At 46.5% G+C, this 25,061-nt stretch overlaps 1 protein-coding gene across 2 annotated transcripts in view; it reads right to left on the reverse strand.

Moving 5' to 3' along the window:
- SMC6 (structural maintenance of chromosomes 6) overlaps positions 1-25,061 on the reverse strand; it is a 610,138-nt gene that overhangs the window by 375,663 nt on the left and 209,414 nt on the right. For both annotated transcript variants that reach the window (XM_069235972.1, XM_069235971.1), the window contains exon 18: positions 12,502-12,637. In XM_069235972.1, the coding sequence (XP_069092073.1) occupies positions 12,502-12,637 (136 nt within the window). The remainder of the gene's footprint in view (positions 1-12,501; positions 12,638-25,061) is intronic.

A 25,061-nucleotide genomic window follows, 5' to 3' on the forward strand; every position in this document is an offset into this window, starting at 1 on the left:
GGAGGAGGGTGGGTTGCGTGTCAATCTATTAAATATACCACTACTGGAGAAATGCACTTACAGGTAAGCAACTAATTTTCTTCTCCAGTATTGGATCTTTCATAAATTCACATGCTTGGATCAGAACAGCAAGCAGTTACTGTATTGATATGTATTTTAAAGCAAAAGCACAAATTGCAGATGGTGGGTAACAAAATCTATATACAAAATACCAATATGCAATTACACAGACATGCTATACACTTAAAATATGTAAAGATACATAAGCAAACACATGAAATCACCTTATTGAAATAGATGGCTTAGTATGGTCTGTCCAACAGCTATATCAATGCACTGCGCCGATTCCATGCAATAATGTTGCATGAATGTATGGACACTCTTCCAAGTCGCAGCACAACATTTTTTCTCTAGAGGCACACCCACAAACAAAGCAGCTGAGGTGGAAACTGCTCTAGTTGAGTGCACCTTTGTTTTCGGTGTGATTGGCTTCCCAGACTTTGAGTGGCTAAACTAGATTGCAGGCGAAATCCATTGAGCAATGCTTGCTTTTGTGGCCGGAGCACCCTTTCGAGTGTGTCCATAATAGCTGGCCAGTTCTTCTAGGCTGTTTAGTGTGATGTAAGTAGAATTTTAGGCATCTTTGCATATCTAGCGTATGGGGAGATCTTTCCATGAGTGATGTTGGATTTCGGAATAAAGTCTGTAATTTTATAGGTTAATTGAGGTGAAAATCCAATGGGACCTTGAAAATGAATTTTGGATTGTTTTTGAGAATTACAAAATTGGCTGTGAAGCATAAAAAGGGTTCTTGAGTTGTGAAAGCCTTTATCTCACTTACTCTTCCGGCAGAAGTTAATGCTAGCAAAAAAGCGACCTTCCATGTGAGAAATTTGAGGTCCTCTCTGTGAATGGGTTCTAATGGAGTCTTCCTGAATTGAGATAGATCTATCTTCAGGTGCCATTTTGTGGGAAGAGACCTTACTGGAGGAAAAACTCTGAACAATCCTTTCATGAACTGTTGGATGATTCTGGTTGACCAAAAAAAGAAAGACTATGAGGAGCATCTATATCTTGATTTTGCAATGAGATGTATCGTAAGAGACGCATGAACCAACCCGGGCTGGGTGAGAGGAGATATGGTAGTATCTGTTCAGGTGATGCCACTAAAGGGTGCAGGTTTGATTTCTGGGACCATAAGCAGAAACGTTTCCATTTCAGCTTGTATGTTTTTATTGGGCTTCTGCCCTTGCCTTTGCGAGAATATCCCTGCAGTCCTGCTAAATATTCAGAACTCTAAATTGATCGAATTCAGGAGCCACGCGCATAAGTGGAGAGAAGTCGGTTCTGAATGGACTTGGCTCATTGTCAAAAGTGTTCAGGATGGTGGCAGGTGAATGTGGTTGGATTCCGATAGTAGGAGAAGCTCCATAAACCAATGGTGTTTGGTCTACCTGGGGACTATAAGGAGGAGGCAACTAACTACCAACTTGCATTGAACTGGCATTTGCTGTTCTCGCTTGCTGCAAAGAGGTCCAATGCTGGTTTGCCCCAGAGAAAGAAGGTCCTGCCCAGTGCCAACTGATCCAGTTCCCACTCATGGTGGCAGTCTTTGGTTCTGCTGAGCATGTCTGCTAAGACATTGTTTATTGCGGGAACGTGTTTGGCCTGAAGAGTGATCTTGTGAGTTGTCAACTAGCTCCAGAGTTCTTGAGCTTCCTTGGAAAGTGTCAGCGATCTTGTGGTCCCTTGCTTGTTCACGTGTGCATGTTGTCGGTACTGTCTGTGCAAACCAGCACTTAAAGTCCGGCTATCCATGGGAGGAAAGCTTGGAGGCTCTGAAGAGATGGCTTTGAGCTCTAAGTGGTTGATATGCAGGCTCTTCTGGAATGTAGAACAGTTTCCTTGAATTTGCAGGTCCTGCAGACGACCGCCCATGCCCTGCAGGAGGCATCCGTAGTTATGACAAAGTCAGGTATTTAAGGCAAGAGCGTCAGGCCCTGACAGGCGGAAGGTCTGTGACCATCAGGCTAGTGCTTCCATCATCCCTGGTGTGATGTTCACAAGGTCCTCAAATGATCCTTCTGCTTCAATCTATTGTTCTTCCTGTAGGGGTCTCATTCTCAGGCATGCGAGAGGGATCAGATTGATCGCTGAGAACATCATACCCTGAAGCAATGTGAACTGACACACTGAAACAGACTATTTTCTGGACAATTTAAGAGCCAGTTCCCTGAACCTTCACAGCCTGTCCTGGGATACAAAGGTTTTGCCTTGGACTGTATCTGAGGCTGTGTCCAGGAACATTATTCTCTTGTATGGAGTAACTGATGATTTCTGGTAATTCAAAGTCAGATCTAGTTTGTGAAACAACTTTAGGTAACTCTCTAACTCTCTGTGGCCTTAGATACTTGAGATGCCGTTGGAGCTTTTATTAACCAGTCATCTAAGTAGAGGAATACTTGATGACATTTCTTCTTAAGAGTGGCTGCTACAGGGCCAAGGCATTTGGTGAAAATGCAGGGAGCAGATTTGAGGACGAATGGGAAGACTTTGAATTGGTAATGGGTGCCGGCTATATTAAAAACAGACGTATGTGCAATGTTTGGGACGTATGGGGATGTAAAAGTGTGCATCCTGTAAATACAGAGTTGTCATGTAGTCTCTGTGGTTTAGGAGATGTAGGATGTCAGAGAGGGTGACCATACAGAACTATAGCTTCCGCAGCTACTTGTTTAATTTCCAGAGGTCCAGGACAGGTCACCATTCCCGTTTTATTTTTGATCAGGAAAAAACAGGAGTAGAAACCCATGCCCTTTTGGGGATCAGGAAATTTTTCAATTGCTCCTTTGGCAAGAATGATGAGGGCTTCTTTTCTGAGTAGGTAAAGACGATGTGGGTGCACTCCCTCTGATGGAGTGGTCGGCAGCCTCATGACGAACTCGACAGTATCACTGTAGGTGACAAGATCTAATACCCATCTGTCTGATGTTATTTGCTGCTATTCCTGGAGGTAGTTGGTAAACTTCGCACCAAAGTTTGAGATGGGTTGGGGGCAGCCGGCATCTGGTTGATGTCACTGTTTGCGGCTCGTGAGGGGTCAGCTTTTGTCTAGGCCCTTGTTTGTTGTATGCATCATCTATGTGTTTGCCAAAAAGGATTCCCTATTATAAGCCATGTAGGAAAGTGCCCCTTTTGCCAGGGTTATCACCTATCCCCCCCAGACACACTTTGTTGCCAGATATCTGATGCCAACTTGACTGTGTGTGTGCTAGGATCCTGCTAACCAGGCACCAGCACCTGTGTTCCTTCCCTAAACTGTAAAATTCCTTCCACAATTGACACAGCCCTGTACACAGCTAAGTTCCTTATAAAAGGTACCAGTGGTACAAAGGGCGTTGTGCCCAGGGAGGGTCCCCTAAGGGCTGCAGCATGTATTATGCCACCCCAAGGGACCCCTCACCAAACACATGCACAGTGCCATTGCAGCTTGTGCTGGTACTTAGAAAAAGGTAAAGTGGACATGGCATCCCTCGTTGGGTGCCGTGCCCACAAACCACTGCCTGTGGCATAGCTAAGTCACCCCTACAGCAGGCCTTACAGCCCTAAAGCAGGGTGAACTTTACCACAGGTGAGCAATATCCCCCTACAGTGCCTAAGTGCATTCGCGGACATTGTAAGTACAGTGTGGCCACATGAGCTGGGTGTTTGTCATTACCAGCTTTACAGCTACATGATGGCTTAACTGAAGACAGAGGTTTGGTATCAAACTTCTCAGATCAATAAACCCACACTGATGTAAGTGGTGGACTTACTGAAAATGCACACAGAAGGCATCTTAGAGATAACCCCTGTATTTCGCCCAACCCCTTAGTGTAAGGCTGACCAGTCTGTGCCAGCCTGCCACTAACAGACATGTTTCTACCCCATGGGGTGAGAGCCTTTGTGCTCTCTGGGGTCAGAAATAAAGCCTGCTCTAGGTGGTGGTGCTTCACACCTCCCCCTCTGCATGAACTGCAACACTTGGTGGTGAGTCTCTAAGGCTCCTGCCTCGTGTTACCCTGGCCCAGGGCGCTCAGGCTAGTGGAAGATGCCTGCCCCCCCCCCCACCACCCCCCATACCATGCCGCAATTTTGGCAGCAGGTCCGGCGGGACAATTAGTAAACACCAGGAGCTGTGCCCAGCCCAGCTAGGGCCACCTCTAGGGTGTTCACAGCTGAGGTGTATCCCTCCTGGCAGAACCCTCCATCTTGTTTTAGAGGATGCTAGCCAATAGGGTTAGGAATGTGCCCCCCTCGACAAAGGGTGTGGGTACAGGAAGGGTGTAGCCACCCTCCGGGGCAGTAGCCATTGGCTACTGCCCTCAGACCCCTGTAACACCCCCAAGTCTAGTTTTTAGGAGCACCCCTGAACCTTGCTCTTCAGAGTTCTGGTGACGTAAGAAGAAGAGGACTGAAGAGCCATACTAGCAGAGAAGACTCCGGATGATAACTGACTTGGACCCAACCCTACCTGCCTGTCTGCAGCTTCAGGAATCCTGCTACAAGAAGGCGACACATCCTGCAGTACCAGCAACCACACCCAACACCCAGAGGACTGCCTGCCTACCTAAGGACCAAGATCTCCCGAGGACAGCAGCCCTGTCCACAAAGAAACCTCCAAAAGGACTCCAGAATGGCCCCAGATCCGCTAGTCCTGCCCACTCTGCACCCAATGCCCACGGCCCGTGCCCAGGAGGCTCACCAGTCCAGAGAAGGTCCTCAGGTGATTTTGACCTCAAGTCAACCCTGGTTTGACCCCTACTGACCAACAGGACGACGCCTGCAGCCTAAATGCAGAGGATTCCGTCCCCCTCTCCCTGACAGCCTCCGGTGAAGATTTCCTGATACCCAAAGGTACCCCTGCAGTCAACGTGGGCCCAGCAACGTCCAGTGGCTCTCTACTTAACTGTCCAGCAGTTGGTTTTCTGCAGTCGACTCCATGGACAACACCTGCAGCATCTTTGTGACCCCCGGCATTCCCTCATTGAAAAGCTGTGTTTGCACCCGGCTGCCCCTGTGCCGCTGAGTGTATGAGACCTGTGGCCCCCATGGTGTTGATCTAAACCTCCCAGGTCTGTGCCCTGAAGTTACTTGTACTTACCTGCAAGCTGTTTCTTTCTAAGTGCCCAGGTACCATGGGATTGCATTGGGCGCCCAACACCAACTTTGTCCTCTGCACCCGGTCGGCCCTGTATTGCTGGTAGTGCACTCTTGGTTTCTACCTAAACTTTGCCCTGTGGACTCCTTAATCTCTGAAGACTGGGATCATAAGTCAAGTACCTACCTGCAAATTGTGTTGTTACTTTTCCTCCCCTAGGATTGCAGTGCTTTCCATGAGAAATTGCTGTGTGTCCACTTTTGAAACTGAAAAGTATTACTGACCTGTAAACTCCTTTTCCTGTGAATTCTAAACAAAGTGCATTTGATACTTGAAAGTGATACATTCTTGAAACTGTACTTACCTGCAACAAATATCCTTTTGGTTCTAGCATAAAGTAACAAAGTATATTTTTGCTCCATAAAACATTAGACTGGAGTTAGTGAGAGAGTGAGAGAGAGTGAGAGAGAGTGTGTGTGTGTGTGAGAGATAGAGAGGGAGAGAGAGAGTGTGTGTGTGAGAGAGAGAGAGAGAGAGGGGGAGAGAGAGAGTGTGTGTGTGTGTGTGTGTGTGAGAGAGAGTGGGAGAGAGTGTGTGTGAGAGAGAGAGTGGGAGAGAGTGTGTGTGTGTGTGAGAGAGTGGGAGAGAGAGTGTGTGTGTGTGTGTGTGTGAGAGTGTGTGTGTGTGTGTGTGTGAGAGAGAGGGAGAGTGTGTGTGTGAGAGAGGGAGAGAGTGTGTGTGTGTGAGAGAGGGAGAGAGTGAGTGAGTGAGTGAGTGAGTGAGTGTGTGTGTGTGTGTGTGTGTCTGTGTGTAAAACAAATGCTTAGACTATCCTCTGATAAACCTAAGTACTCGACCACACTACCACAAAAAAGAGAGTATTCGTATTATCTACTTTAGCCTCTGTAAAGCCCCTGGGGATCCACTGGACTCTGTGCACCCTATACCTTACTTTGGTATAGTATATACTGAGCCAGCTTCGAACATTGGTGGCTCAGCAGTGGGGTCTACAACTTTGCATTTGCTTCACTACTCTGCCAACACCTGATCACACAACTAAGTTCCAACATTGCCTTTAAATTCAATTAATTTTTGAATTGGCAATGTTTTCAAATATTTAAAAGTCCTGCAAGGGCTGTGGTTAAGTCCCCTTTAGCATCTCTTAAAAAAGTTTACAAAATTATTATAGCTGGCGTAAGTAACTGGAAGTGGTTTTAGTTCCTAAAATAAATTTCCAACCTTAGTAAGATTATAAGCAGTCCAGGACATGGTTTTGGAACTCAACCTGAACCCTTATCTCCATCTCAAGATGAGAGTTTAGGTCTCGCTGCAGTCTCAAACAGATTGAAACAGGTTCAACAATACTAAGATCCAGCTCCAGGAGCTCTTGGCAGAGTATGAAAGAGAACACCCTACTGAGGAGTAAGATCTCTTCTCAGATGGGGAAGAAGTTAGGGATGAGGGGGTTGACCTCTCTCACTAACCTAACTAGGGAGGACAGAGCCTCTCTGCCCCTAACTCCAAGGATAGTACTCACAGCACCTGGATCTCCCACAGGGGTCTATCGTTCTTCTGGTAACACTGCGGGGGCCGCAGTGAAGAGGACCCTCTTTCAGCGTGGATGGCCATAAGACTAGCTTTGGAGAGACTGCTCCTGGCTAGAGAGGGAGAGAGCAGAAATGGGCCTAGAACCCATTAATGGTGGCAACAACCTAATACCTATGGAAAGAGAGCAATCTTGTGACCCTAAAATCCCCAAAGGGAGTGTCTTCAAGTACTAGAAATGTGATGACATCACCAAATGGTTCACACCCTTTGAGATCTCTTGTGGAAAGAGAAAAGTAAAAAGATCTCACTGGGGAGCTCTCCTTTGGGAACTGTTCACTGGTAAGTGTAGGGATAGTCTCCTCACACTCACTGGAGCAGATGCTAAGTCCTATGATCTTATGAAGGCTACCCTGATTGAAAGTTTTGGACTCACCACTGAAGAGTATAGTATTAGGTTTAGGGGGGCTCACAAAACCTCAAGTCAGTTCTGGGTTGATTTCATAAACTACTTAGTGAAAACACTAGATGGTTGGTTAACTGGAAGTGAAGTGCATGACTATGATGGGCTTTATAATTTGTTTATAAAAGAACACATCTTAAGTAACTGCTTCAATGAAAATGTATATCAATATCTGGTAGACCTAGGTCCAATTTTTCCCCAAGAATCAGGAAAGAAGGAAGAGCACTGGGTCAAGACTAGGGTGATCGAGACTTCCACTGGGGGTGACCAAAAGAAAGGGGTTACGAAGCCTCCCCAGGGGAAGGGTGGTGAGACACCTAAGGATAAAAGTAAGGAGTCTTCTAAAAGCCCACAAAAACCTGCTCAGGAGGGTGGGCACCGAACCACTTCAGCATTGACTCATGGGTACAAAGGTAAACATTTTCATCCCAAAAAGTCCTGGTGTTTTAACTGTAGACAGAATGGACACCAAACTGGAGACTCGACCTGTCGCAAAAAGAATCCCCCTAGTACTGCACCAGCTAGCACTGGTATAGCCGTCCTCCAGGTGGTATCTACAGTGTGCCCAGAGCAAATCAGGGTTGACACTGAAGCTATTTTATTCTCTGAGGGTAGGGTCGATGTTGCCACTATTGCTGTCTGACCTCCTAATATGAACAAATACAGACAGCATCCCTTGATTAATGGGACTAGAGTAGAAGCCCTGGGGGATATAGGTGCCAGTGTCACTATGGTGACAGAAAAACTGGTTTCTCCCGGGCAGTAATTGGCTGGACAAACATATCCAGTAACCAATGCTGACAATGTGACCAAGGTCCTTCCCATGGCTATGGTGACCTTAGAATGGGGAGGGGTTACTAGCCTGAAGCAGGTAGTGGTGACTTCTGCAGTTGAATACCTGCTAGGGAATTACCTGAAGTCCTCAGCATGGGCTGAGGTAGAACTCAAAACCCATGCAGCCATGCTGGGAATGCCTGAGATGGTGTGTAAAGAATAGAGCACAAAGCTGAGTACAGGGTGAAAAAGAAGTGTTGGAGCCTGAGTTAATGGCCCAACCTTTTATTAGGAAAGGCAAGAAGACTGGGGGACCAGCATCTGTATAGCAAAAGGCACAAGACTCTTTTTCTCAGGAAAAAGTCTTACCAACCCCAGAGGGAACTGAGTACATGGAACTTGAACAGTAGCAGGTTGAGTTCTTGGGCCCAGGGGGGCCCTCTAGGGCCCAGCTGTGCCAGGGACAGAGAACCTGTCCCACTCTTGAAGGCCTGCGACAGCAAACTGCTGCACAGGAAAAGGGAGATATCAGTGGCCCCCACAGGGTATACTGGGAGGAAGGACTCTTGTACAATGAGGCCAGAGACCCCAAACCTGGTGCCAACAGGCGAGTGGTAGTGCCTCAGCAGTTCAGGGAATTCATCTTCACACAGGCCTATGACATCCCCCTAGCTAGGCATCTGGGCCAAATTAAAACTTGGAATAGGCTTGTCAGCCATTTCTACTGGTCCCACATGTCACAAAAGGTGAAGGAGTTTTGCAGCTCCTGTGTAACCTGCCAAGCCAGTGGTAAGGTAAGTGGCCATACAAAGGCTCCCCTAATTCCACTCCCAGTGGTTGGGGTTCCCTTTGAAAGGGTTGGTGTGGACATAGTGGTCCACTTGAATCACACAGCCTCAGGAAATCAATACATACTGGTAGTAGTGGAACATGCTACCAGGTATCCTGAAGCAATTCCCCTTAGATTTACTACAGCCCCAGCAGTAGCCAAAGACATCATTGGTATCTTTACCAGGGTAGGGTTTCCCAAGGAGGTGGTTTCTGACAGAGGTGCCCACTTCATGTCAGCTTACCTGAAGCACATGAGGAATGAGTGTAGGGTGACCTACAAGTTCACCACACCATACCATCCACAAACCAATGAACTTGTTGAAAGGTTCAACAAGACACTAAAGGGCATGATCATGGGACTCCCTGAAAAACTCAACCTGAAAAACTCAAAAGGAGTTGGGATGTTGTTTTGCCATGCTTGCTTTTTGCCTACAGAAAGGTGCCTCAGAAGGGAGTAGGGTTTTCCCCATTCAACAAGAGAGTCAACAAGATTCTTGATTTAGGGTTATTGAACCCTCTGTCAGCCCCTTGGCTTGCCAGTGGTCTTAGACCCCAAGCCTCATTCCCACGGTGGAAATAAATAAATGAGGTTCTGTGTGGATTACAGAGGTCTCAAATCTGTCACCAAGACTGATGCTCGCCCCAGGGCTGATGAGCTGATAGACAAATTAGGTGCAGCAATGTTCCTCAGTACCTTTGAGTTGACTGCAGGGTACTGGCAAATTTGCATGAGGCTAAAGAAAAGACCACATTCTCCACACCTGATGGGCATTATCAGTTCACTGTTATGCCCTTTGGTATAAGGAATGCCCCGGTCACCTTCCAAAGGTTGGTGTATCAAGTCCTTTCTGACATGGAGTCCTTTAGTGCAGCATGTCAACATTATATTGCTGTCTTTAGCTCTTCCTGGAACATCTGCAGGCCTCACTATTAAGGCATCCAAATGCCAGATAGGGCAGGGAACTGTTGCATACTTGGCCCGCTTTGTAGGAAGAGGCCAAGTGCAACCCTTACAGCTCCAGGTCCAGACAATTCTAAAGTGGGAAGCTCCTATCACCCACACTCAAGTGAGAGCATCTCTCTGCTTGACTGGTTATTACAGGATGTTTGTGAAGGGGCATAGATCTACTGTGATCCTACTCACAGAACTTACCTCCAAAAAGATGCCCACGAAAGTAAACTGGACAGTTAGTTGTCAAAAGGTTTTTGACACTCTGAAAGAGGTAATTGGCCCAGCACCAGTTCTCCAAGCTCCAGGCTACTCTAAGCAGTTGATTGTGCAGACAGATGCTTCTTAACATGGGATAGGTGCAGTCCTGTCCCAAAGCTACAATGATAGCCATTGCCAGTCTATTGCCTTTATTAGCAGGAGGTTATTCCCCAGCAAATAGCGCTGGAGAGCCACTGAGAGGGGGACCTTTGCTGTGGTTTGTCACTGACGAAGTTGAGGCCATACTTGTTTGGTACTCACTTCATTGTTCAGGCTGACCACAGACCTTTCAGATGGTTTATTCAGATGAAAGGTGAGATCCCTAAACTTTTGAGGTGGTCTATCTCCCTACAAGGAATGGACTTTGCAGTGGAACATAGACCTGGGACTTCCCATGCCAATGCAGATGAACTTTCCAGGTTTTTCCACTCAAACAATGTAGACTCTCTTGGGAAAGGATAGTCTTATCCTCTTTTGTTTGGGAGGGGTGTGTGTAGGAAAGGGTCTCTTTTGGCATGGTTACCCCCCCCTCGTCACACAGACACACACACACAAATGTTTTGCCTGATATCTGATGCTAACTTGACTGAGTGTGTGCTGGGATCCTGCTAACCAGGCGCCGGTACCTGTGTTCGTTCCCCAAACTGAACCATTGCTTCCACAATTGGCACACCCCGGTCGCACAGCTAAGTCCCTTGTAAAAGGTAGCATTGGTACCACGGGCCCTGTGACCAGGGAGTGCCCCGAAGGGCTGCAGCATGTATTATGCTACCCTAAGGGACCCCTCACCAAACACATTGCCATTGCAGCTTGTGTGTGCTGGTAGGGAGACAAAGGTAAAGTCAACATGGCATCCCTCTATGCGTGTCATGACCAAGAACAACTGCCTGTGACATAAGTAAGTTACCCCTCTAGCAGGCCTTACAGTCCTAAGGCAGGGTACAATATATCACAAGTCAGGGCATAGCTGCATGAACAATATGCCCCTACAGTGTCTAAGTCCAGTCTTAGACACTGTAAGTGCAGTGTGGCCATATTGAGAACATGGGCTGGGAGTTTGTTATTACTAACTCCACAGCTCTATGATGGCTTTGCTCAGGACTGAAGTTTGGTATCAACCTTCTCAGCTCAGTAAACCCACAATGCTGCCAGTGTTGGATTGATTTAAAAATGCACACAGAGGGCATCTTAGAGATATACCCTGTATTTCACCCAACCCCTTAGTGTAAGGCTGACCAGTATGTGCTAGTCTGCCACTAACAGACAAGTTCCTGACCCTATGGGGTGAGAGCCTGGGTGGAGGTGCTTCACACCTCCCCCCGCAGGAACTGCAACACTTGTCGGTGAGCCTCAAAGGCTCCTGCCTTGTGTTACACTGCCCCAGGGCACTCCAGCAAGGGGAAAATGCCCGTCCCCTGGATCAAGCGCCACTTTTGGTGGGAGGTCCAGTGGCAAAATTAGCAAACACCAGGCGGTGTGCCCAACCCAGCTAGGACCACCTCTAGGGTGCCCGGAGCTGAGGTGAACCCCTCCCGGTAGAATCCTCCATCTTGTTTTGGAGGAAGTTAGCTAATAGGGTTAGGAAAGTGCCTCCCACACTAAACGGAGTGGGTACAGGAAGAGTGTAGGCACCCTCAGGGACAGTAGTCATTGGCTTCTGCCCTCTGAACCTCCCGTAACGTCCCTAAATCTAGTACTTAGGGGGACCCCTGAACTTTGCTCTTCAGATTCCTGGAGAACTAAGACGAAGAAGGAGGACTGAAGAGCCACAAGCAGAGAAGACTCCAGACGACAAGTGTTTCGGGCCCAGCCCTACAGGCCTGTCTGCAGCTTCAAGAATCCTGCAACAAAAAGACGACTTGTCCTGCAGGACCAAAGACCTCTACCAACCCCCAGAGGACTGCCTGCCTACCCAAGGACCAAGATCCCCCAAGGACAGCATCCCTGTCCACAAAGAAACCTCCAAAATGACTCCAGAACTGCCCCGGATCCGTGAGTCCTGCGCACCCTGCCCCCGACGGCCAAGGTTCTTGTACAGGTGGCCCACCGGTCCAGAGAAGGTCCCCAGGCTATTCCGACCTCGAGTGCACCCTGGGCTGACCGTTATGAACCAACATGACAACGTCTGCAGCTTAATTCCAGAGGACCCCCCCACCAAAGCAACCGGCTACGGTGAAGATTTCCCAATCCCAAAGGCATTTCCAAACCTGCAGCCGCCTAGCCTTGGCGAACTCAACCAATGGTCCAGCAACGTCCAGTGGGCTCTCTACTTACCTATCCAGCGCTTGTTTTTCTTCAGTCAACTCCCTGGACAATGCCTGCAGCCTCTTTAATTCGATATGTTCTTTGATAGGACAATTTCTCTTTCTACAAAAATGGAGCCCTTGAGGAGTAGCAAACATTTAGGAAATTGAGATCAATATTTTCCAGCAGAATCTGGATGCCATTTGACACAGCATTAATACAATTCACAAATTCAAAACATCTAAGAAACAGTTGTTATTATTACAAGATGGTTCAGAAATAGACTTTAAATACCTGTATTTGTTTTTGTGTCTCATGATGTCTGTTCAGAAGATTTTCATTCTGACGAGTATCATGTTCAATGGAGTGTAAACGCTGCTGAAAAGTTGACAATTGAGCCATTTTGTTCTCAACTTCCTTTTCCAAATGACTGCCCCAAAACATACACAAAAGTAATGTTAAACTTCATTCAAATTCCACAATGTTTGAATTTAAATATTTCAGTATAGCCTACATATATGTATCACACCTGATATTTATTTATAAATATGCACAAATGCACTGTAAAGGGTATATAAATAAGCTGTAGGTAGAGGTTTCTAATAATTCCCACTTTTGACAGGAGACACTATTGAGATATAGGGTATGTAGTTTTCCCATGTTCAAACACTGCAGTTAAATGTAATGCACAGTGCAGACAACATTATATAGTTATTGTAAGACATCTGGTTATTAGATGCAAAGGATGAGTCCTCACACAAGTAATAGGTCCATAACTTTCTCTTTGCTGGGAAACAAGTACCCCATGGTATGTAGCATTTTACTTTTTCACAATAGCGAGGCAGAGCAGTCCACAAACCACTAAATACTACATATTAATTTACATATCTGTACAAACAGGCAGTTGGAAATACCTTTGGCGACACTAGAGGTAGAAGTGCCCCCTACAAAGCCAACACTATAATTCACAGTACTTCTAGAAATGTACACACAGGCACAACATCATGCTTTGTCAGTGTGGCACCACAACTGAAAAACTGGAATTATGGCACACAAAACACTGCTAGTCACATTAATAATATCCTCTAATAGTACCACCTCTCAATGACATTCATTAATATGTACTACAAGATTGTTCATATAAACATGTTCAAAGAAGCACTGCAGATTCAATAACCTGTCGACAAGAACCCTTTTTGGGTCTAGCGTTATTCAAGACCATATGGTTTTACTAAAATTATATGGATAATATACTTACTTAAGGGGGCTTTCAGCCAGCTCTCCTCACCCATTGGTCTATGGCTGGGTCATTTATATTTTGCTTGCACCCACTAAGGCATACAGCATGGGTCCGCCTACTTCAGCCACTGGCTAACTTCACTTTGAGTGACTGCATTCTGCTCTTTCACAATCAGCACATCCTCACCCAAGGTAGTTCCCTTCAGTGCCATTGTTTTTTTATTTATTATTATTATTACTATTATTTTTATTACTTTAGTCTTGCATTTGTGTTTAGAGTCTGTGATCGGGTGCTTTTTACAGGGCACATTCCAGTTTTACCACTTCCTAACACTAACACCTGCTACTGCAGTTGCAAATTCCTTTTGAAATGATCTTTTGACTGCTGCTACATAAACAGCATAATGGATTGTCTCCATTTGAAACTCTTCTTTATCAAATTTTTATACACAGACAATAAGGGTCATGTATAACTAACTGTACTCCTGTCTACATATATGCTTGTAAACCAATTGAGTTTGCATGTCCTGCGTGTATGGCTTTCTCGTTGACTTTCAGTGCTCTTGTATTTTGTGGTTATATAGACATGTGTAGGAAGTTGGCTCTGTATGCACTATTTCAAAGTAAGGAATAGTATGCACAGAGTCCAAGAGTTCCCCTTAGAGGTAAGATAGTGGCAAAAAGAGATAATACTAATGCTCTATTTTGTGGTAGTGTGGTCGAGCAGTAGGCTTATCAAAGGAGTAGTGTTAAGCATTTGTTGTACATACACACAGGCAATAAATGAGGAACACACACTCAGAGACAAATCCAGCCAATAGGTTTTGTTATAGAAAAATATATTTTCTTAGTTTATTTTAAGAACCACAGGTTCAAATTCTACATGTAATATCTCATTTGAAAGGTATTGCAGGTAAGTACTTTAGGAACTTTGAATAATTACAGTAGCATATATACTTTTTACATAAAACACAATAAGCTGTTTTAAAAGTGGACACAGTGCAATTTTCACAGTTCCTGGGGGAGGTAAAGTATTGTTAGGTTTCACAGGTAAGTAAGTCACTTACAGGTTTCAGTTTTTGGTCCAAGGTAGCCCACCGTTGGGGGTTCAGAGCAACCCCAAAGTTACCACACCAGCAGCTCAGGGCCGGTCAGGTGTAGGCTTCAATGGAGAGAAGGGGGTGCCCCGGTTCCAGTCTGCCAGCAGGTAAGTACCCGCGTCTTCGGAGGGCAGACCAGGGGGGTTTTGTAGGGCACCGGGGGGGACACAAGTCAGCACAAAAAGTACACCCTCAGCAGCGTGGGGGCGGCCGGGTGCAGTGTGCAAACACGCATCGGGTTTACAATGGTTTTCAATGAGAGATCAAGGGATCTCTTCAGCGTTGCAGGCACGCAAGGGGGTCTCCTCGGGGTAGCCACCACCTGGGCAAGGGAGAGGGCCTCTTGGGGGTCACTCCTGCACAGAAGTTCCGTTCCTTCAGGTGCTGGGGGCTGCTGGTGCAGGGTCTTTTCCAGCCATCGGGACTTTAGGTTCAGGCAGTCGCGGTCAGGGGGCGCCTCGGGATTCCCTCTGCAGGCGTCGATGTGGGGGATCAGGGGGGACAACTTTGGTTACTCACGGTCTCGGAGTCGCCGGAGGGTCCTCCCTGAGGTGTTGGTTCTCCACCAGTCGAGTCGGGGTCGCCGGGTGCAGTGTTGCAAGTCTCACGCTTCTTGTGGGGAGTTGCAGGGGTCTTTAAATCTGCTCCTTGAAACAAAGTTGCAGTTCTTTTGGAGCAGTGCCGCTGTCCTCTGGAGTTTCTTGTCTTTCTTGAAGCAGGGCAGTCCTCAGAGGATTCAGAGGTCGCTGGTCCCTTGGAAAGCGTCGCTGGAGCAGGTTTCTTTGGAAGGCAGGAGACAGGCCGGTAAGTCTGGGGCCAAAGCAGTTGGTGTCTTCTGGTCTTCCTCTGCAGGGGTTTTTCAGCTCAGCAGTCTTCTTCTTCTTGTAGTTTCAGGAATCTAAAGTTTTAGGTTCAGGGAAGCCCTTAAATACTAAATTTAAGGGCGTGTTTAGGTCTGGGGGGTTAGTAGCCAATGGCTACTAGCCCTGAGGGTGGGTACACCCTCTTTGTGCCTCCTCCCAAGGGGAGGGGGTCACATCCCTAATCCTATTGGGGAATCCTCCATCTGCAAGATGGAGGATTTCTAAAAGTTAGAGTCACTTCAGCTCAGGACACCTTAGGGGCTGTCCTGACTGGCCAGTGACTCCTCCTTGTTATTCTCATTATTTTCTCCGGCCTTGCCGCCAAAAGTGGGGGCCGGGGGCGGGCAACTCCACTAGCTGGAGTGTCCTGCGGTGCTGGCACAAAGGGGTGAGCCTTTGAGGCTCACCGCCAGGTGTGACAGCTCCTGCCTGGGGGAGGTGTTAGCATCTCCACCCAGTGCAGGCTTTGTTACTGGCCTCAGAGTGACAAAGGCACTCTCCCCATGGGGCCAGCAACATGTCTCGGTTGTGGCAGGCTGCTGGAACCAGTCAGCCTACACAGATAGTCGGTTAAGGTTTCAGGGGGCACCTCTAAGGTGCCCTCTGGGGTGTATTTTACAATAAAATGTACACTGGCATCAGTGTGCATTTATTGTGCTGAGAAGTTTGATACCAAACTTCCCAGTTTTCAGTGTAGCCATTATGGTGCTGTGGAGTTCGTGTAAAACAGACTCCCAGACCATATACTCTTATGGCTACCATGCACTTACAATGTCTAAGGTTTTGTTTAGACACTGTAGGGGCACAGTGCTCATGCACTGGTGCCCTCACCTATGGTATAGTGCACCCTGCCTTAGGGCTGTAAGGCCTGCTAGAGGGGTGACTTATCTATACCTGCATAGGCAGTGAGAGGCTGGCATGGCACCCTGAGGGGAGTGCCATGTCGACTTACTCGTTTTTGTTCTCACCAGCACACAGAAGCTGGCAAGCAGTGTGTCTGTGCTGAGTGAGGGGTTTCCAGGGTGGCATAAGACATGCTGCAGCCCTTAGAGACCTTCCTTGGCATCAGGGCCCTTGGTACCAGGGGTACCATTTACAAGGGACTTATCTGGATGCCAGGGTGTGCCAATTGTGGATACAAAAGTACAGGTTAGGGAAAGAACACTGGTGCTGGGGCCTGGTTAGCAGGCCTCAGCACACTTTCAATTCAAAACATAGCATCAGCAAAGGCAAAAAGTCAGGGGGTAACCATGCCAAGGAGGCATTTCCTTACACCATGCAACTAATATAAGATTAATTGCAGCTGTGCCGTGTAGTCCAGTATCCTGTGCTACCAATCTATCCATCTATATTTGCAATCATATCCATCTGTCTATCTATTTACCTCACCGTCTATCTACCAGTCTGTCTGTTCATCTACCTGACTATCTACCTATCTCTCTACACTTCTGTCCGTCTGTTTCCTTGCCTATCTATGCAACCCTCTCTATCCTTTATCTATGTACCTGTTTGTCTTTATCTACCTGTCTAATTGGCCATCTGTCATCTACCTCTTTGCCTACGTATCTATCTTTGCAACCCAATCTGCCTACATGTCCATCTGCCAGCCAATCTAAACGTCTGTCTCTTTTTATCTACCTGTCTGTCCATCTATCCCTTTGTCTAACAACACACCTCTGTCTGTCTTTACAACCTGATCAATCTATTTTGAGTTACAGCTCTATCTTTTTAGGCAACCCTCTCAATTTAGCTATCTATTTAGACTACCCTCTCTATCTATCTATGCAGCTCTACTTCTCTTTCTATGCAACTCTACTTCTCTTTCTATGCAACTCTATCAAGCTACTTACCTAAGCCTTCTATTTGTCTTTGCAAGCCTCTCTAGCTGCTGCTAATAAAGATTTACAAAATCATTACAAAAATGCATTAGTAAAGGCAGGGGCCCGGCACCGAACACCAGACAGATTGGCTATCTTATTTTAAGGTCAGGTGTTAACCAAGACCTTTTGATTTAAAAAAAAAAGATTTTGTGTCTATCATAGTTACTAATAAGAGGTTATATACAGACTTCATCCGTTAGTCTGTTGTGTCATTCACATTTTTTCTTTCTCCTACTTCAGCATTCATCATAGGGCAACAGGCCAGCCCACTTCAGCCATTAGCTGACTTAACTGAGTTATGGCATGCAGCCCTTTCACAAGGAGCACACAGACACCCAAAATGGTTTGCATCAGTGACAGAGACTACTACGGTAATAATAAAAAATAAAACAATTTTTTTTGCCTTCAGCAATTGCTTTTTATTGATGAGCGCCTGGCAGCTCCCCCAACAATATGGTTGCGCAAATACCATCACATGCCAAAGCCAAAATGCTGGAAGCCAATGCAAGATCGATTGGCTTTGTCAATTTTTGTTCTGTCTTTACATTCCTGCCACTCCAGCTTCAGGACCAACCAATAGAGATCCCTGCACTCCAGAGCCTCTGTGCAAAAACACAAGCTCCAGGAGTGTTTTAAAACAGTAAATGTTTCTCCTGGGGGCGTTAATATAATCCCTGGGAGACTTAGGGCAACCTTTGGGCAAAATGTTGGAGGTGGGGGAGGGGAGGAGCGCTGCTGATCGCCTGACAGCCCCCAAACTAACTTTGGTGGAACCCCTAATCCCAAATGGGACAAACAGAAGTAAATGGTGTAGCATGACCCCTTGCAAGTGTTTATGTGGCACTCCAGCGCCATAAACTGTGACTATTAGATGTATGTTTTTGTAGACTGACAAGGGGGCTTTGTGCCACATTCTTCTTTGCTAGACCAGGTTCCCTTACCCTTCAAGGCAACAGGGGTTCTGGTGTGCTGTTATTCCCAAAGGCAGCGCAGGAAGTAGAATCCCACGCAGCCCAGCTAGCTCCCTGCTTGTCCTATACCTTCCAGTGCCAGCACAGGAGCCAGCATTTTCTCTCCAGCCATGCTGTCCAACATCAGATTGCTGCAGGCTATTCCTTCCTGCTCCCCCGCACCAAGACACGAGAAAAGAGAGCAGGAGACAGAGCACCTAGGTGTTCAGAGTGCAACATCACTCATCTTTGTGTCTCCGGCCCTAGGGAGATGGCAGTCACTGGGATAGCTTTTCTTGCGTTAGGACCCTGGGGACTGGGTCCCCAGAGCCAAAAGTTGCTCTAGAGAGGAGGCCTCACACCCCACAAATGCCCCCTCCCTCCAAAGCAACATTAAATGGTGGTTGTACCAACCCACAGGGGCTTGGCCCTCCACAGGAGAGTATTGGGATTTCGCAGCTGAGTGCTAAGTGCACTATTTCCTGCCACGTCCACCTGGATGGTGAGGGAGAAAGCTTTCAGTTGCTGTTTTCGTCAACCCAGTAGGGCTGATCTTCCTGGGGAAGGTGGTTACTTTCCTTGTTGCAGGTGGATTTTTAATGCTCCTGTTGCTGAACATGTCCCTTGTGTAGGCTCCTTTTACCTGTCTTCAGAAGCCCTTCCACAGCTTGTCAACAGAATTCCCTTCCCTGCTGCACTCCCGAAGCCCCATGCATTTGGCTATCTTGCGGGGCACTTATGTGCCAGCACCAGAGTCAGTGGCCACCCTTGTGATGAGTGAGCACTCAGCTGCAGGACCAGTCCACAAAACATCTGGGGGCCATTAAGGGCCTTCCAAAGCAGGAGCATCCCTCTACTCTACCTCAGAGGGTAAAAAGGAGCCAGCACCATTGGCCCTGGAAAAACACTCACAAAGCCTGGGTGCCAACTGGAGTCAAAATCTTTCAGTCCAGATACAGACTAAGACAAGGCTTGCAGAAAGTGAAGGTGGTTTGTGGCAGAGACTTTTCCACAGCTGCTACCAGTACAAAAGATTAACTATACAACACTGAGTCAGGCACTGGCACGGAGATGAACAAACTCCCCAGGCATTTGCTGTGTTGTTATTTTTGTTAATTTTTTGGTTCATTTTGTGTGTCCCACGATATGCACAACACTGCAAGGGTGGGTCACATCAACAGGTAAAAGGAGAGGTCATTCCTACCAAATATGATTCGTGGTAGCGCAGAATCAGATTGTAAAATAAATTCCTGGAATGTTAGCAGCCTGATGAACAAATTTAAATAGGGGAAGTAATGCAATAAGTGAAGAACCTGGCCCCAAAAGCTCTTTTTATTCAGGTGACCTATCTAATGGATCTTAACTGTAATTATCTGGGGCATTTTGCATACAGTAGGGTTTATCCTGCAGGACTCGCAAGAGGGTCGAGGGGGGTGGTGACCGTTCTCCACAGATCATTCCTGTTGGCAGTATCAAAGGTGCTGGCCAATGACTTGGGCAGATATATACAGGTTACTGGAAGGACAAGTTTGGTCTATCGTGAGTGCATATGTGCCCCCCACTTTGGTAGACATCACCCTGACTGGTCTTACTCAGATGCTTTTGGCTGTCCCTGAAGGTAAATTAATTGTATGTGATTGACTTCAACAGCTCGATGAATCCATTACTAGATTAAATGGATGCCGCAGGACGTCTCTGCCCAGCATCCCTTTCAAACTGGAAGGACTCCACAGGCCTTAGTGATGCTTGGTGTGTGAGACACCTGGAGATACAAGATTCTAATGCCTAGAGATCTCATTCAAGACTGGATTATTTCTCTGTCTCAGCCCGGGACTTGGAGAATGGTTACTGAAGTCAGAATACTACTGTAAGCTCTTTCACCGCTACCCTGTGATGTTCACATTGGGGAGGCACCAAGGGGTGAGAGGTGGCCAATGTTGTCTCCACTCTTGGTGGATATTTGATGATAAGTTTTGGGATTTTTTGAGAACGGAGACTGATGAGTGCCTGGAGTTGAATCAGACTCTGGATGTTTCCTCCATTGTTTTGTGTGAAGAAGTGATACGAGGTAGAATTAAAACAACATCTTTCAAGTAGGAAGAAAGATAGAGAGAGGGGGACACAAATGATTTAGAGCAGCATATTGCACTCTTGGTACTGCAGTTCTTACATTCCCCAGGTATGGAAATTGGTTGTAGTCTGAATATAGAATGAGCAACCCTGAAACAAAGTTTGATGGATGTTGCAAGGGCTGCCTTGATGGCCAGGCAGCATAGAAGTTACAAACAGGGGGACACAACTGGGAAATGTATTTATCGGCTTGCCAATAAGGAACTCGAGTCAAGGTTTGTCTCCAAGGTCTGTAACTCAACACAGCTCATAGGAGATAGCAGACACTTTTGCAAGTTATGAGTCACTATGAATTGAGATCACCATGATGATTACAACATCCAATTGCCAATGATTGAATCATTCCAAAGTTACTTGACGCCGACAGGGCAGAGCTGGATCATCTGCTCTTGGAGAAGGAGTTGATGGAGGCCATACATGTAATGCCCATTGGGAAAGCACCGGGCCCAATGGCTTCTCACTAAAATTTTTAAAAAACAATGTTACTCGCTTGATCCCGCACTTCTTAGCTATGTTCAGGGGAGTCTTATTGACTAAGGAGCGGGCCAGGGATCTATGCAGCACCACAACTGGATTCTTCACAAGCCAGGTAAACTACCAGAAAAAGCTGATCATGCAGGCCAATCTCTTTAATTAATATGGAGGTGAAAACTGTAGCCAAGGCACTTGCTAGCTGGTTAATTAAAGTGGTAGGCTCCTTAATACAAATGAACCAAAACAGATGTATGTCCAACTGTGGGGCTAGACACTGCATTCTTTGGTTATAGGTAATCTTGGCACTATTAAAAGGCTAGAAAAGCCGTTAGCCTTGTTTTACTACATTTTGAGAAGGCCTTCATTTGTGGAGTGGCCATTCCTCTACCAAGTATTTGAGAACATTAACTTTTGACCCTACTTCCTAATGCAATAAAGTACTGTACCGTTCTCCCTGGGAGATGGTACAGATTAATGGAGTGATGTCCAGCCCTTCTGGGTAACAAAGGGGCACCCATCAGGGTTGTCCTCTGTCACCCCTTCTATTCACCTTGGCAACAGGACCTCCGGCGGTGTAGAAAAGAAGAAATGCACAGGTGTGGGGACTCAAGCAGGATGGAGGGTTTAAAGATCAATCGCATCACTGTATTCATGGATTACACAGTCTTGCTCGTACGGAATCCACACTTCACGCTGCCTAGACAGATGCACATTTTTAAGATCTATGGCAAGACCTCTGGTTTCAAGATTAAAAGGTGCAAACCGTCAGTGGTTCTACTTATCGGGGAATGGATGCAAAGACAGACAATGTCCTTAACACCAAGGTTAAGGCAGAGAATGTCCATTATTTCGGTAAAACTGTATCAAGAGATCAGTGGGAGTGTGGGAAATTCAATGTGTCCCTCTGGCTATACAAGTTAAAGACCATATAACCGCCTTGCCCAAAAAGTTAAAGACCATAAAGACCGCCTGGAGTAACCTCCTGGTAATTATGATAAGTAGGGGGGCATAGTTAAAAAGTTAAGTTAAAAACGATGGCTCTGCCTCAACTGCTAAAGACTTTACAAAATTGTTCATACACAATTCCCCAATGCTGGTTTACTATCATACAGCTTACTGAGTAGGAGTATAAATGATGATGGACCCCAAAAAGAGTTGCGCATTAGAAATGTATACAATCATTGTCTGATGGGGAGCTGGGGTTCCTTACGTAAATTTGTATTATTGGACATCCCAGATGTTTCCGATCAATGAGTGGATACTGGTGGATAGAATTCAGTAATTAGAAGGGTGATTGCATCTTTGGACAAATGCAAGCTATAGTCGATAATGTATAGGTCCAGAACACTCCCAGACAATACCACAGATAACTGCTGTACTCTTGGAGTGCTGGCACATGGCATTAAAATAGATGAGCTATGGGGAAAAATGACACGAAGGACACCATGCTATGGAAGGTCATGGCTCCCAGAGGTTTTATGTCTAAGCAGTTAGCGAGCACTGGGCAAAATAGGGATATATTAATCAGTTGATATATGATTATGTAATCATATGTTATTGTATGAGCAAATGGCAGAGGAATATGGATAGCATAATTCTGTTTTTTTAAATATCTGTAGCTCAGGCATATGTACTGGGTGTGGAAAGCAATAGGCTGGATCCCATCCAGATTTCAACCAACTTGAATCCATGATAATAATGGAAAGGTACAGGACAAAGGGGTTTGTGTGCTCTTTAAAGCGTTGGTGATAAACCCCTACACAGTATTCAAAGAACTATGTGAAAGAGATCTGGGGGAAATAGATGATGAAGAACAGGTGGAGGCGCATATGGCTGCCAAGCAACTGGTTATCACAGCCTGGTTATGCCTCATTAATTTAAAGTATTTCCACAGGGTATACTTTATGCCCAGTAGACTGTGAAAAATTAGAAGGGCCCAGATCCCACCTGCATACGATGTAAAACGGATCAGGGTTCCCTGATTCATGTTGTTTGGGAATGCCCAGCTTTTGGCGTATTGGTCACTAATCCCAAGTACGCTGGGAGCAGTGGTCAGCTTTCTGTTAGGCAAAGACAGAAAACTGGTGATCCTAGGAGTATTAACACGAAGGGAGAGCTGGGTGTTAGTGGGTACTGGATGCACCGCAGCTAACAAACATCACCAGTCACTGACCTTCAGAAGATGTTCTCCCCATTTGCCGAATGGCTGACACAAATGGTCTATTGCGAACTTGCAGAGGAATTAGTCTATAAGACACAGTGCTGCCCCTAAAGGTGGGAACACTTTGGTTACATCAGGCCGAGACCACACAGCAACTCAGATCACATGGGATAATCCTGCTGGGGGAAGAGAGAAGACTGTCAGTTTGGCCCGAAACCAGATATGACAGTACGTTTTGAATTATAGTTGTGGGGGTTGTCTTGAAACTGCACAAAATGCGGTAATGCATGTGCATGGTTTGACGTTATTTTTTGTGTTGTATTACTTTAGTATGCATTGAGAGGCATTTATATGTCATGAATAAGAATTAAAAAAAATATGGTATCAGATGCCTTCTCCTTCCACGGGTGCAGTCCTTCGCCAATCGCACTTCTAGGTCCAGTGAGTTCTCAAGCATCAAGCCTGTGTGAAGTTTTTTTTTGCCTCGAGTAGAAAATTATGGAATATTGACACCTCTGCTAATCAGAGGGTGCTATATCATCACTTTACCCCTTCCCCCCAAAGCCCCTGCACAGCGTTTTGGAACATTTAAAAATTGTAATTTGAAATGGTGTATGGAAAGACCTTCCTTGGAAGTCACAGCTCCACTCCCTACCTGATCCCTCGCAAGCAAAGTGTAGGAAGTTGGCTCTGTATATGCTATCTCAAAATGAGAGATGGTGTGCACAGAGTCCAAGGAGCACCCCTGTTTTTCATGGGCGCCAGGTGTTATGGTTCCTGCAGGGGGAGGTGAGAAGCACCTCCACCCAGTGCAGGCTTTGTTCCTGGCCACAGAGTGACAAAGGCACTCACCCCATGAGCCCAGAAACTCGACTGGTTGTGGCAGGCTGGCAGAAACTGGTCAGCCTAACACTGGTGTTTGGACTGGTATACAGGGGGCATCTCTAAGATGCCCTCTGTGTGCATTTTTCAATACATCTTACACTGGCATCAGTGTGGATTTATTGTGCTACGAGGTTTGATACCAAACTTCCTAGATTTCAGTGTAGCCATGATGGAACTATGGAGTTCGTAACTGACAGACTCCCAGACCATATACTCTTTAAGCTACACTGCACTTACAATGTCTAAGGTTTGGCTTAGACACTGTAGGGGCATAGTGCTCATGCAACTATGCCCTCACCTGTGGTATAGTGCACCCTGCCTTAGGGCTGTAAGGCCTGCTAGAGGGGTGACTTACCTATGCCACAGGCAGTGGGTTGAGGGCATGGCACCCTGAGGGGAGTGCCATGTCGACTTAGTCATTTTCTCCCTCACCAGCACACACAAGCTGTGAGGCAGTGTGCATGTGCTGAGTAAGGGGTCTCCAGGGTGCCATAATACATGCTGCAGCCCTTAGAGACCTTCCCTGGCCATAGAGCCCTTGGTACCAGGGGTACCAGTTACAAGGGACTTCTCTGTGTGCCAGGGCTGTGCCAACTGTGGAAACAAAGGTACAGTTTAGGGAAAGAACACTGGTGCTGGGGCCTGGTTAGCAGGATGCCAGCACACTTTCAATCATAACTAGCATCAACAAAAGGCAAAAAATTAGGGGTTAACCATGCCAAGGGAGGCATTTCCCTACACAATCCCAACCCCCCCAATGAAAGAGGATGAGGCTAACCTTTCCCAAGAGAGTCTTAATTTTCTAAGTGGAAGAACCTGGAAAGGCCATCAGCATTGGCATGGGCAGTGCCAGGTCTGTGTTCCACTACAAAGTCCATTCCCTGTAGAGATATGGACCACCTCAACAGTTTAGGGTTTTCTCCTTTCATTTGCATCAGTCATCTGAGAGGTCTGTGGTCAGTTTGAACTGTGAAGTGAGTACCAAACAGGTATGGACTCAACTTCTTCAGGGACCAAACCACAGCAAAGGCCTCCCTCACAATGGCACTCCAACGCTGCTCCCTGGGGAGTAACCTCCTACTAATAAAAGCAGAAGGCTGGTCAAGGCCATCATCATTGGTGTGAGATAGAACTGCTCCTATTCCATGCTCAGAGGCATCAGTCTGCACAAT

Source organism: Pleurodeles waltl, chromosome 5 (assembly GCF_031143425.1).
Source record: "Pleurodeles waltl isolate 20211129_DDA chromosome 5, aPleWal1.hap1.20221129, whole genome shotgun sequence".
Taxonomy (NCBI): domain Eukaryota; kingdom Metazoa; phylum Chordata; class Amphibia; order Caudata; family Salamandridae; genus Pleurodeles; species Pleurodeles waltl.